This window comes from Ursus americanus, chromosome 18 (genome assembly GCF_024610735.1).
Source record: "Ursus americanus isolate L20-20 chromosome 18, mUrsAme1.1.p, whole genome shotgun sequence".
Classification (NCBI taxonomy): Eukaryota; Metazoa; Chordata; class Mammalia; order Carnivora; family Ursidae; genus Ursus; species Ursus americanus.
The window spans coordinates 26606530-26618962 of NC_142144.1; the positions used below are offsets into that span (position 1 = coordinate 26606530).

The 12433-nt window shown below is 42.8% G+C and overlaps 1 protein-coding gene across 3 annotated transcripts in view; it reads left to right on the plus strand.

Moving 5' to 3' along the window:
- Nucleotides 1-12433, plus strand: part of ABCA1 (ATP binding cassette subfamily A member 1) — a 125827-nt gene that overhangs the window by 16799 nt on the left and 96595 nt on the right. For all 3 annotated transcript variants that reach the window (XM_045780644.2, XM_045780645.2, XM_045780643.2), the window contains exons 2-3: nt 3110-3273; nt 11788-11881. In XM_045780644.2, the coding sequence (XP_045636600.1) occupies nt 3208-3273; nt 11788-11881 (160 nt within the window). In that variant the 5' untranslated portion in view covers nt 3110-3207. The remainder of the gene's footprint in view (nt 1-3109; nt 3274-11787; nt 11882-12433) is intronic.

Here is a 12433-nt window from a genome sequence, read left to right on the forward strand (position 1 = left end):
GGAGAGTGTGGCCCATTCAGAGCCTGTAAGTAGTTTCTTCTGGGCATGTTTTAGGAGGTGGGGAGCAGCATGAGAGGAGTAGGAGTCATCAGGGAGAGTAAACCCCAACACAGATTGGACCTCATTCTCAGAGCGGTGGGGAGCTGGCAAAGGGTTCTAAGAGGGGGAACAGCATATGTGGATATACAGTTTAATTGAATAACTGCAGCTGCTTTGTGATAAATGGATGGGAGCCAGGACAAGACTGGGGGCAGGGAGACCAGTGAAATGGCTGCTGTGGTCACCCAGGAGTGGGATGAGAGTGGCCTATTGACTGGCGGTGATTGTGAAGTAGGACCCTTTCCAGCCAGTAACTGGAAATGTGCATAAGGGCAGAAGCAAGTGTGGGACTAACTTTGAAACATTGAGAAATCTAGTACATAGTACTGCATTCTTTTTTGGTTTTGGTTTGTTTGTTCAATTCCTTGGAAAACTGATGTAGAAATGTCCCTTTGGCTTCAGTTACCTGAGCAGAGGGGTTTGGGCATTGCCAAACCCTCCTTTGTGGACAGAATTGCTCCAGCGACGATTGCTGTGTTCTAAAGTGGGAGGAGGGAATCATGCAGGAGGCCAGGGCCATGCCAAGGTGCGTGGGGGATTGGAGAAAGAAGCCTGCCTGCTTGTACCCAGCAAAGCCAGAGCAGAGCCTTCAGTGCTGCTCTGGGCTACTTCTTCTAACAACTTTCTCTGTATGTCTCTTGGAGGGTCCCTGGGCTCAGAACCCTTGTCTGGAGATCCAGAAACTCTAGTCTCCAAAAAACTTCTCCCTGGCCTTTCTCATCTCACGAACACTCTATCAAGGTGTGTCTTCTTTTCCTCTGAGATTTTCCACTCAGATTTGGGGTTTCTGTGCTCTGGTTTGGCTGTGAGGATCACTAACACTAGGCTGTTCAGATTTTATCTTTCCTACTTGGCCCCTACTATCTTTCCAGAAACCCAGGATGGGTTTGCTAGAAATAATGGAATAGAAAAGAATGTTTGGACAGGACGTAACCATTTCTCTGTTAGAAGGTACTAATTAGAGAAAGAAAAGTGGGGAGAAGGGCACTCCTTTCTTTGGCACTCACAGTGCGCCATGTACTGTGTCAGGAACTTATTTATATCATCTCATTTAGTTCTTCAAACATCATGCAGGGTAGGTGTTGTCATCTGCATTTTTTGATGAGGAAATTAATGCCTGGAGAATATAAAGGGTTGGTCAAGGGCACATAGTTGGGAAGCTGGGGCTAATTCCTACTGGGGCTCTTTCTGCTCGTTAATTGTCCTTTTTAAATTACAAACTTGCATTCCAACCTCCTCACTGTTACCTTGGGGATCTGAAAAGATTCATGTAGCTTCTAAATCAACTAAGTGATTCCTGGAGAACAGCTTTTGCATGAGAAAAATCTAGCTAATTATTTATTTCAGTATTTCTGGAATGCAGGCCCTCTCCTAGGCCACTTACAAAACAATTTGGGATTACAAACATGTCTCACAGTCGCATTCTGGCTCTCAGTGCCTGGGAGGTCAGTTGACATCTTTAAACAACAAATTGCGAACAAAACCGATTCATTGCTGGTTTAACTCTTCTTTCTAGGGTGAGAAATTTTGGGGGTCTGTGTCCTAGAGATTTGCTGAGCAAATGATAAGGAAAAGAAATAGGTCCTAAAGCTTGAATATTTTGGAGGAATTCCTGATGTGTTGGATTGTCAACGAATGAATTAAATACATAATGTAATAGTAGGGTCAGTCTTTCTTCTCAGACAACTGAAAACTCTGTCCAATCTCTTTTCTTCTCTAGAAGTTTTAAATGCAAGTCCTTGAAGGGGTAGGGGACAAAAGAGTAAAATCCTGCTAGAGGCTGATCTCTGCACTGAGATCTCATTTGGACTCACAGATTCTTAGTCCGATACTTGGTTTTGTATCCATAAAGTGGTCACTGCATTTGTTCTTTTTGCTATTTGTTCCTCATGACTAATATCCCACTCCTACCTCTGCTCCACTCGGGGCCACAATGATAAACCAAGCTATTTAGAAGTAAAGCTGGTTTCCAGTTTCTGCCAAGAGTTCATGACTACCAAGTGCCCACAGGGCCTAGCTTTGACCTCTGTGTCCCTCCCTTCTTCATCTACTTTTTACTTGCTGCCCCTTCCCCAACTTTAATTTTAGTACGGCTACTTAATACAAATTCCAGCATTTAATAAATACAGTTGTTGAGTGGATAGCAGGGACACACAGAATGTTGTATCCTCTGTTTATGAGAACCGTCCCTTCCCCCAGCATGGGGAAAGAGTCCTCCAAGGAGGTACCTGCCACACGGAGTAGCCGGGGCCTGTGCCCAGGTACAGGTGGAGCAGAGCCAGGGTGTGCGTATGTCTGGACGGTGGGAGCTTGTTGCTTTCACAGGTGGTGCTCTCTGCCTGCCTTAGCAGACTTGTTTCTCCATGGGGTATTGTTTTCTTTCCACAGACACGCAGCGCTGGGATTGTCCCCATCACCTGGGAACCAGGTGTCAATGGCACTTCCTCAGCGTTTACTCACCATCTTCTAAGATGCACTGTGGCTTTCCAGATTGGGAAACTGCTTTATCGCTGGTGCCATTTATCATTTGAAGGACACAACTGTGTGGCCAGATGAAAATGTAGTCCGTAGCAAATTTCAAGGAATACCATAAATTACTCCAGATTTGAGGCAAAATTTATAAACGCGGCTAACACGTTATGCGAAAGGAAGCATTTTCTTAGAGAGGTGAGGCAGGTCTCCGGGATTCCAGTATGCCATTTCCAACCTCAGTGTTTTGACCAAATACTTAAGTCTGTTTTCAGAAGTGCAGTTTTTGCTCCCAGACGATCACACCAATGGAGCTAAAAGGATAATGACTAGCTTCTAGGCTGCTCCCAGAAAACCTCCAGAATCCCCATTTATAGGAGAACCCTGAAGCCAGGAGCTGGGGACTCAGGACTTCCTGAGAGCAGTGAGGACACCGATGTGGGTATTGAGGTCTCAGGTGAGGGGGCTGGAGCAACAGCCCTCGCCGGTGTCTGCCTTTGTAATAACTGATAGCTCTTTCCCCTCCCGCTTTATCTTTCAGTTAATGACCAGCCACGGCCGCCCTGCTGTGAGCTGCGGCCACTACCTCCACGGGCTCGAGAGCCACACGCGGTTGCTGTGGGCAGCAGCGGAGGTAACATGGCTTACTGGCCTCAGCTGAGGTTGTTGCTGTGGAAGAACCTCACTTTCAGAAGAAGACAAACAGTAAGCCTGGGTTTCTTTGGTATGGGGTTGGGGGCGAGGGGCGCGGTTCTCCCCTGCTTTTCTTCATGGTTTTGAGTTGGGGGTTGGAGGAGGGAAGAGAGAGAATCTTCTTGGTTTTCCCAATGGCATTGAATGAATCTGGCCCTGGTGGGCACAGGTCTGTGTGGTCCCGGAATAGCCCTTTTGCTTATCAGAGAGGGAAGATTCGCAGCCAGGCAGAAACGTTAGCTGTAGTGTGCTAGTGCCCAGGCCAGATTCTGACCTCTGGAATCTGGCACAGAATTGCCCCCGACCATCCCACTCTTTCCCTTTGCTGCAGTCCTGCGGGCCCCCTGGCTCTCACGAGCACTTGAGGGCCCCTGTATTTCTGGGAGGTAGGAATGAAGTGAGTTAATGGCCCAGCTCTTAGAGAGAGACCGGATCTCTTCGTGTCAATGTGGATTCTCTCAGCTCTGACTGCAAGCCTAGGGGAATGTAAAACTGAGATTTGTTTGATTTCTGTGGAGGGTTCTAAGCCGTTCACTTCCTGGATGGGACACAGAATTCTTTGCGTAATCCTGAGAAGATCATCTTTAATGCTCAGGTGAATGGTATTTTTACACGGAGGAGGGGGAAGGCTGTGAAGCATGGTGAACTCCCGGAAGCTCGGACATCAGCTCTTGGCTTGTCTATCTCTGAACACTCTTGGACACCCCATCTAGTCTCCTGGGTTTAGCTGCACTGTTCCGTAGTTGGCTTCTTCTTTTTTTTCTTTAAAGATTTATTTATTTATTTTAGAGAGAGAGCACGCAGGGGCTGGGGGCAGAGGGAGAGGAGAGAGAATCTCAAGCGGACCCCCCTGCTGAGCACGGAGCCCAATGTGGGGCTCTATCTCACGACCCTGAGATCATGACATGAAATCAAGAGGCAGACACCCAACCAACTGAGCCACCCAGGCTCCCCTGTAGTTGAGTTCTAAATCTGTTTCCCACCTTGCCTTTTCTTCTGAGTTCTAAGCCTGTGTCCCCACTGGGCTATCTTAACTAAGCTTAACATGTCTATAACCAAAATGATCATCTTTCTTAGACTCAAAGAGCCATGAGAGACCTTTGAGAGAATTTAATTAGTGTTTCTCAAACTAGAATAATGCTCGAACCTTCTTTAAAAGAACAAAAATGTCAATGTCCCCTTGTGTTCATGAAATTTCTTTTTTATTGTATTGTTACTTAAATGTGTACATATGTGAAACTAGATATAAACCTCTGTACTTATAGGTTATTACACAACCATATGACCCATGCATACTTACAAATGAAATGCAAACAAAATTGCAAAACCAATACAATTCAAATTAACATTGTTAATGTAGTGAAACAGCTGCCCTTTTCAGCTGAAACCAAATTGTAAGTAGTAATGTGAATATGGTAGCGAATGCTGTAGTGCGGATTCGTTTTGAGTTTAGACAGTCTATATTACTATGTGCTAATGATTCCATTCTTCAGCCACTTTTCCAGTGACCTTCATTTGATGTCATTTGGCTTTCATTTGGTCCAGTCTCATCATTTATAAATTGCGTCTGCATCTGTTCCTTTCTCATTAGTCTGCTACAATTATATTGGTGCCAACACAATCACAGACACAAACATAAACTTAGGCTTTGAAATCTTGTGCCAGAAATAGTTATAAAGTAGGTATTCAGAAAATTCGGTTATGTTTATTTGAATTTGTTTAGATGACCACTAAAATGAAAACACAAAATGTTTAAAATCCTCACAGAGACCTCATATTTAGTACCTCAGGAATATATATTCTAGTCTGAGAGACAATGATTTTTAAAAAAAATTTATTTATTTATTTTTTTAAGCCACTCATGTTACAAGTAGGGACCTGAATCTTAAGGTCACTAGTCAGAGGGTGGAAACTAGAATCTATGTATCCTATCTGTCTTGGTGATGATAGTAATAGTAAAATATAACATATTATTATATAATATAAGAAAAGCAAACACCTAGAATGAGTTTCCATGTGCTAGGCACTTAAGTGGGTTATTAAATTGGATTAATTCTTTGGAACCCCATGAAGTACTGTTATTTCCTTGTGTGGTAGATGGGGTACTTAAAGTACAGAGAGAGTTTAAGTAATCTGTCCGAGGTCCACACCGCTAGTCAGGAGCAAATGTAAGGTTCAAATCTAGATAACCTGACTTTAGCATTGGTACTCTAAATCACTATGTCAAATTGCTTTTCAGTAGTATCATTTTTTCTGGTTTGGTCTCAAAATCTTGATGTTTCTGACCTTTCCCTCACCTTTGCTCCCGTTTCTCCTGGCTGTTCCCAGGTCTTGGTGTTTCCAGGTCCTATGTGTTCATCACCTGTCCTCACTTCTTAACTACAGTGTGGTCCAGGTCCCCTGCCTCTTCTCATCCTGGTGGCAGCAGCCCACATGATGGGAAACTGTCTCTGTCATAGTGTGTCCATTAGCCACTGAGTGATGGAAAGAACTGTATCATCTCAGCAATGAAAGCAGGGCTCAAGGGTAGTCCAGTCCAGACCTCTCATTTTACAGATGAGAACACTGAGACACAAAGCAGAGGAGGGACTTGCCCAATGTCAAGCAAGGACTCAGGAGCACAGGGTGCTGGAATAGGAGGCGAGGTTGAGCCATCCAGACTGGGCCAGCCTCCACTGGTGTGGAGCTGTTTGCTTCTTGCTTAGTATTGCTTGTGGGTTTAAAAAGTTAGGATTAGAGAGATAGGCAGGCTTTAGTCAAAGGCGATTTGTAGCCTTATGGAAGTTTTTGTTGGCAGAAGTAAAGATACAGCATCCTGACCCAAAAGGGGTTTTCTAGATGATACACCACAAGCCTATTAGCTTGTCCTTCTTCCCTTCCTGATATCTAAAGGAAATGTGTTTTGCTGAACCAGAAAAAAAGGTGGTTTATTTCAGGTTATAGATGCTTAAATTGTCAGAGCTGGAAAGATCTGTCCTGCTCTTTGTATGGTTGATGGAACCTGGGATTCCAGGCAGGGGGCAGGGGTCCAGAATGGGTTAGTCATGGAAGGAGCACCAGAACCAGTTTCTTGGTGGCCCTACATTTTTTTTTTTTTTTAAGCGCGCTCTGCTTTGTCTGCACTGAAGGTTTAATGCCCATGGATGTTAAATGCTGACTAATAGCTACTTCCCAATCTACCTGGCTTGGATTTCTGAATTATATTGTTCAGACAGTGGGACCTGTTAAGAGTTTTGGTGCCACTTTGTTAGCTCACATAGTCAGAACCAGCCCTGCCCACTAGGCAGAGGAAGAAACTCCATGATAGTTCTTGCCCACAATGTGTGGAAAATCATTGCTCGTCTCCCATTTTCTCAGATCCTAGAGTATACACAGTTGGGCCCAGAGCCTGGCACCCAGGGTATGCTGAAAACGTATTTGCTGAATGAGTGGTAAATGTGTCAAATAGGCCATCAGTTTGCAGGTCTCAAGGAGTCTCCCCTGTTGTTGGGGCCTTGTGTGCTGCTGCCAGGAAGAATGTGTGAAAGCTGGGAGCTGAGCAGTACACCCCAGAATAACCCCATGGAAAGGCAGCATTTGCCCTTTCTCTCTGTGTCCTTGTTTGCTGATGAATCCTGGGGACCTCTCTTGTGCCGCCATTGTCCCCTCATGGGGACCATCAACCAGGGTTAGCTTTCCGTTGTTTCTGTTGGGCAAAGAATACACTGAGTTGCAAAAGTCGGGTGCAAAGCTCAGTTTGGGTCCAAAGTAACGGTTAACTTGTGTGGGTGGCAGTCATTCAGCACAAACAGGGCTTGGGACAGGAAGGGCGAGGGGCTTCGGAGTTCTCAGGATCCTCATCTGGTTTCAGGCGGAGCCAGAGGCCAAGGTCCCATGGAACAGATGGGACAGTGTGGCCATATGGCCTCTCTCTTTTGCCTTTGCTGTTAATTGTCTCCATGAGATCTGATTAGCCATGTGGCTGTGAAAATAGATAATTCTAATTTTTGCGTAGAGTATCAGTATTTGGACATTGGCTAATAATAAGGAATAAACTACTAAATAAATAAAAATTAAAACTCCTCATTTAAGAGCCATTAGAGAATTTTCCAGGTAGATGAATAATTTCCACATTCCCTCCCCACTTCCAGTTTCAGCTGATATATTTCTCCCTTGTCCTTGTTCCTGGCCTGGTAGTGATGGTTCAAATCCAGATAGTAATTCTAATTTTTATTTAATTCTAATTCAGTTCTAATTCCAGCTTGGCCACCATGTGCCTCGGTGGCTGAGGGAAACCCACTGCTCTTGAGTTTCGTTTCGTCTTCTGTGGAATGAAGAAAGTTAGAACATATGGCTGTTTATTGTTTCATTTGGATAAGTGTTTATTGAGCATCTGCAACATGTGGGACAGTGTGCTGGGCGTGCAGTGGTGAAGTAGACAGACACGACCCTTGCCCTCGCAGAGTGAGGGAAGCAGGTATGAAACACATGATCGCAGAAGTAAAAATAAAATAACCAACTGTGTTAGGTGTTAGGAGGAAGATAAATCAGACCAACTGTGGCACTGTGTTGGATACCACCCGGCTATGGATAGGGACTTAATTTAGGATGAAAGGTTAAGCCAAGAGCCCTGATGTTCAAGCTGGGGAAGATCAGGAGCCCGGAGAGTAGGAGCACCATGTTCCAGGTAGAGAGGTGGAGGGCGTGAAGACCTTGGGGCCTAACGCGTGCTCCTGAGTCAAGGAACAGAAAAGCCAGCGGCACTGGTGGGGTGAATGGAGACTGGCTGCGGATGAGTTGGGGATCGGCAGGGCCAGATCATGGCTGGCCTTGGAGCTGGGGAAGGGCTGTTGAATTTTATTTTATGTGCAAAAGAAGTCTCTGAGGTGGATGGGTCATGATGATGAGGATCGGATTGTGGTCCTTGGCACTGAGGGACTTGAGTGACAGTAGCCCAAGGTGACAGTTGTCATCATCACATGTATATGTACCATTTTATGTTCTGTTTTCTTCTTTCATTTGACATTATTTGGTGTGTATGTTCCCATATTTCCAAGTAATCTTCATATTTATAATAATGATTCTTGATGTGTAGACTGTGTTTTGTAGTTTTGAAATATTTTATATCCTTTGTCTTCTGAAATTTCAAAGCAATTCTGAAAGGCATGCATTAAAATTGCTGCTTCACAGGTAAAGAAAGTATTGTAAATTAGGAAGTTAATAAGAGAAGAATCTTTTGGCCCCAAATTTATCATCACAAGATGCTATTGACATTCCTGGTAGTTTTACAATAATCTACCAGTGTAGTTTTAATTTGATAAATTCATACCCTATTGCCAACATTTGGACGTTTATTTATTAACTCTCTGGGCCTCAGTGTCCTCATCTGTAAAATGGGTACAAAAGCACATGGGAGTCACTAGGGCTGGGTTCAAGTACTGGTGTACTCTCTTATCGGGTTATGGGTGATAACTTCTCCAAATCTTAGCTTCATGGTAACAATTCAAGCTATCTCACAAAGTCATTACGAGAATTAAATATTAGAGATGAGATATATAAAAATACCTGGTATACAGTAGGTGCTCACTACTGGATGTTAACTGTTATAATTCATGTTACCTCTGTGGCACCAGTTGATGTTTTGTGACCTTGTCACTGAGTGTGGTCATTTCCCACCTGGGCCACCTGCTGTGTCAATGCCATGTGGCCTCTGGAGTTGGGCAGAACTGGCAGTTAATCTGAACTCTGCCTCTTATCTCCATGACTTGCCCCTCCTTGAGCTTTAACCTTGCCATATACAAAATGGGGACAGTAATGGTTCCTCCATCACATGGTTGTTTGAAGGATTAAATGAGATAATCCATGGGTAATGTGCCTACTACATATTGGACTCTAAATACTGTTTGTCCTAAATGTACAAATGATAGCTTCAGAGTGCCGAGGTTTGTGACTATTTATCTTACTCATACTCTTCATTTAATTTTGTTTTTGTTTTTTTCTAAATTCATTAATTCTTTTCTGAGTTCATTCCCAGTTTTGCCATTTTTAAAAAGTTTTATTCCTGTTTGTAAATATTTGTAAGTGATTTTATTTAACTGTAAGCTTGTAATGTATATACAATTTTGTGTTCTGCTTTTTCCACTTAATATTACATGGTTAATAGTGTCTGTGTTTCATAGATGTAATGATAGCATAATACATTGTCCTGTAGATGTACCATAATTTAGTCATTTCCCCAGTGCTGTGTGACTAAGTTGTTCCCAATATTTTGCAATTACAGTGTTTCAGTGGATGAATGACTTCACGTATATAGCTTTTTGAGATTTTAAATTTAGTTCTGTAGGATGAATTCCTATGCATATTACTTGGTCAAAGGGGATAAATGTGTCTTTTGACTACATATGGCCAAATTGCTTTCCCAGAGGGCTCAACTGATTTATATTTCCATCTTTATTATTTCATAAACTTCAGTTCATTCTCTTACTCAGCATTTTTTAAGACCTTGTATGTGGAAGGCAAAAAGTCCTTTTTAAATAGGGCCCCTGCTGTGCCATGTGCTGGTGAAGGCAGGAGTACCTGGGAGACTCCAAGGAGGGACTTACAACTCTACTGGTAGAAGAGACCAAATGTCATTTGAAAGCTTGGAGATTTCAGTGTGTGTTGCCTCTTGGGATTATTTATAGAAATATTAGAAAGACCAGCCACATCTTTGGTCTTGGAGACCCCATTGACAGCATGCTTTCTTCCAAAGAGGGACCCATTTTTACCCCCACCTCCCATCCCCCCACCGACTGCTGTGTGCTATCAAATAGTATAAACTATTCTTCATGTCATATGGTAACAGTGGGTTTTTGTTCCATTCAAGAAGTAAAACATGCTCATTATGGAAGATTTAGGAAACACAGGAAAGTATTAAAAAAAATTACCCATATTCTTATCACCCCAGGACATCTACTATTACCATCTTTGTATTTCCTTCCAAAAAGATTTTAAAAGAGTTTAATGGGTAATCATATCAAAGGTCTTTGGAAATTAAAAATGGGTTATTTAAAATACCAAAATGCAACAACAAATGATAAAAAAGCAAAAACAATCTGAAGGACCAGCAAGAGCAGAGAGGTTTAATTAATTATGATCTATTCACAGTATGGGATATGAAAATGGCCATTAAAGTCCATTTTTTAAGAGAATATTTTATGTCATGGAAAGCACTCCCATTATAATGTTAAAAGAAAAAGCAAAATACAAAATTATATATGCTGTATAATGTCAGTTTTGTAGAGAAAAGTATTCATGTATGCATAGAAAAAAATAAAAATATTAATAGTGGGCATTGTGAGCTCAGTTTACTAGGGATTATCTTTGGAAAGTAGGATTAAGGGTGATTCGTGTTTACTTTCTTATACTTTTCTAGAATTTTTTAATTTCAGATTTTCTACAGTAATAATGTATGGACTTAAAGATCAAGAAAAAAAATTCTGTTTGAAAAAAAAGGGAGGATTTCAGGCTAGTGCCCTATTGACTTTGTGGCTCTGCAGCCACAGTTGTCATTACTCTTAACCACAAGGCCCTGTGACTCTTTAGGGCTCTTTGGTGTTCATCCTAATTAGAACCTCAGAGTCTAGAAATGAAGGGAATGAAAGAGGTGAGAGTTTTCGGGCAGTGTAACTAGTTGTCTGAACATCCTGGTTCAATTAAATTATGTCTAACGATTTCCATCCTGTCCCTGGGCTTATTTATTCTTTGGTAACTCACTGAGGCAGGGTTTTCCTTTAGAGACACTGCATTGTTTTAACCAGTGGATCATGCTTACTTGTAAGTTTAATGATCTTCTAACCCACTTGAGAAGATGGTACTGAGACCTTGACAGACGGGGAAGAAGAACTTTGCACTTTTCCCAGCTCTTTCCAGTCTTGGAGGCACAAAGATCCATATGGAACACTGTGTCAATTTCCATTGTCCTTTGGAGCCCTCTTCTCAGCCCTATGTTGGGGCAGCTGTGTGTGCAGTTAAAGGAGCAGAGGTGGTGTGTTAAGCAGAGCAGGTTGCCCCACACTCTCCTTTCCACAAAGGGTCCGTCCCTACCTGACGCTGCCCTAGGGCTGGGAATGCAAAGCTGACTCAGTGCTTGCTTTCATGGGGCTCATTGCCTGAGGAAGCCAGTGATAGATGATTTCAGGCTGGAGGAAAAGGCTCTGGGAGGAATATGCATGGGTTACTGTTACAGAAGGGCTTCTCACTTAGCCTGAGATTTTAGTAGAGGAAATGGTGCCGGAGTGTCTTGAAGAATGAATAGTAAGTAATGAGCCCAATGAAGCAGGATAAGAAGGGTTTTCTCTTTCTTAAGAATACAGAGGTATGGAAAAGTATGTTATAACATGAGAACTGCAAACAATTCAGTGTTGTGGAAGCCAGGAGAGTGGTGGGAGATGCTGGAGAGTCGATCAGTTGTTTAATTAACAACTATGGATTTCCCAAAGCCCAGTGGAGTTAAGCACCCATGTTATTTTTTTAAACTCACAGTGTTCTGTCTTATTTCCCCCTCAGTGTCAGCTGTTGCTGGAAGTGGCCTGGCCTCTATTTATTTTCCTGATCCTGATCTCCGTTCGGCTGAGCTACCCACCCTATGAACAACATGAATGTAAGTATCTGACCATCCCTGGTGAGACTCTGCTGGCACTCGACATCCAGGCAGGGGACGTGGACTACATTTGTCCTGTCCCAAGATGCTATCTTTAGGAAACAGCGCACATGGTTTGGAAGAGAAAAGCTTCCAATTTTTTGATAAGGCGTGAACTCAGGAAACCATTTTCGTCCTAGCAAATGGTGATAACAGTAATTAAAATAATAGCCAACATCTGTTTCATACATTTTAGATCGTGAAAGTAAAAGAAGCTTACCAATAAGTCAGAGGATGGTGATTAAAAGAGCCCCCTGAGGCAGTGCCTTAACTCAACTGTCATCTGGACCCTGCCAGGTTTTTTTCATATCATTATGTCTTTATTGCACAGTTGTAAATCAGGGAGCATATCATTTTAAGCAGCATTTGTATAGAACTGCTCAGATCGACTAATATTATTTCTTTGGATTGTCATTAACAACCTTGTATAATAGACCTTCACTGTTAGCATTTGCTTTAATTTCTTGATAAGTAAATTGGGGCTCCGGAAAGTGCAGGGACTTGCCCGAGGTC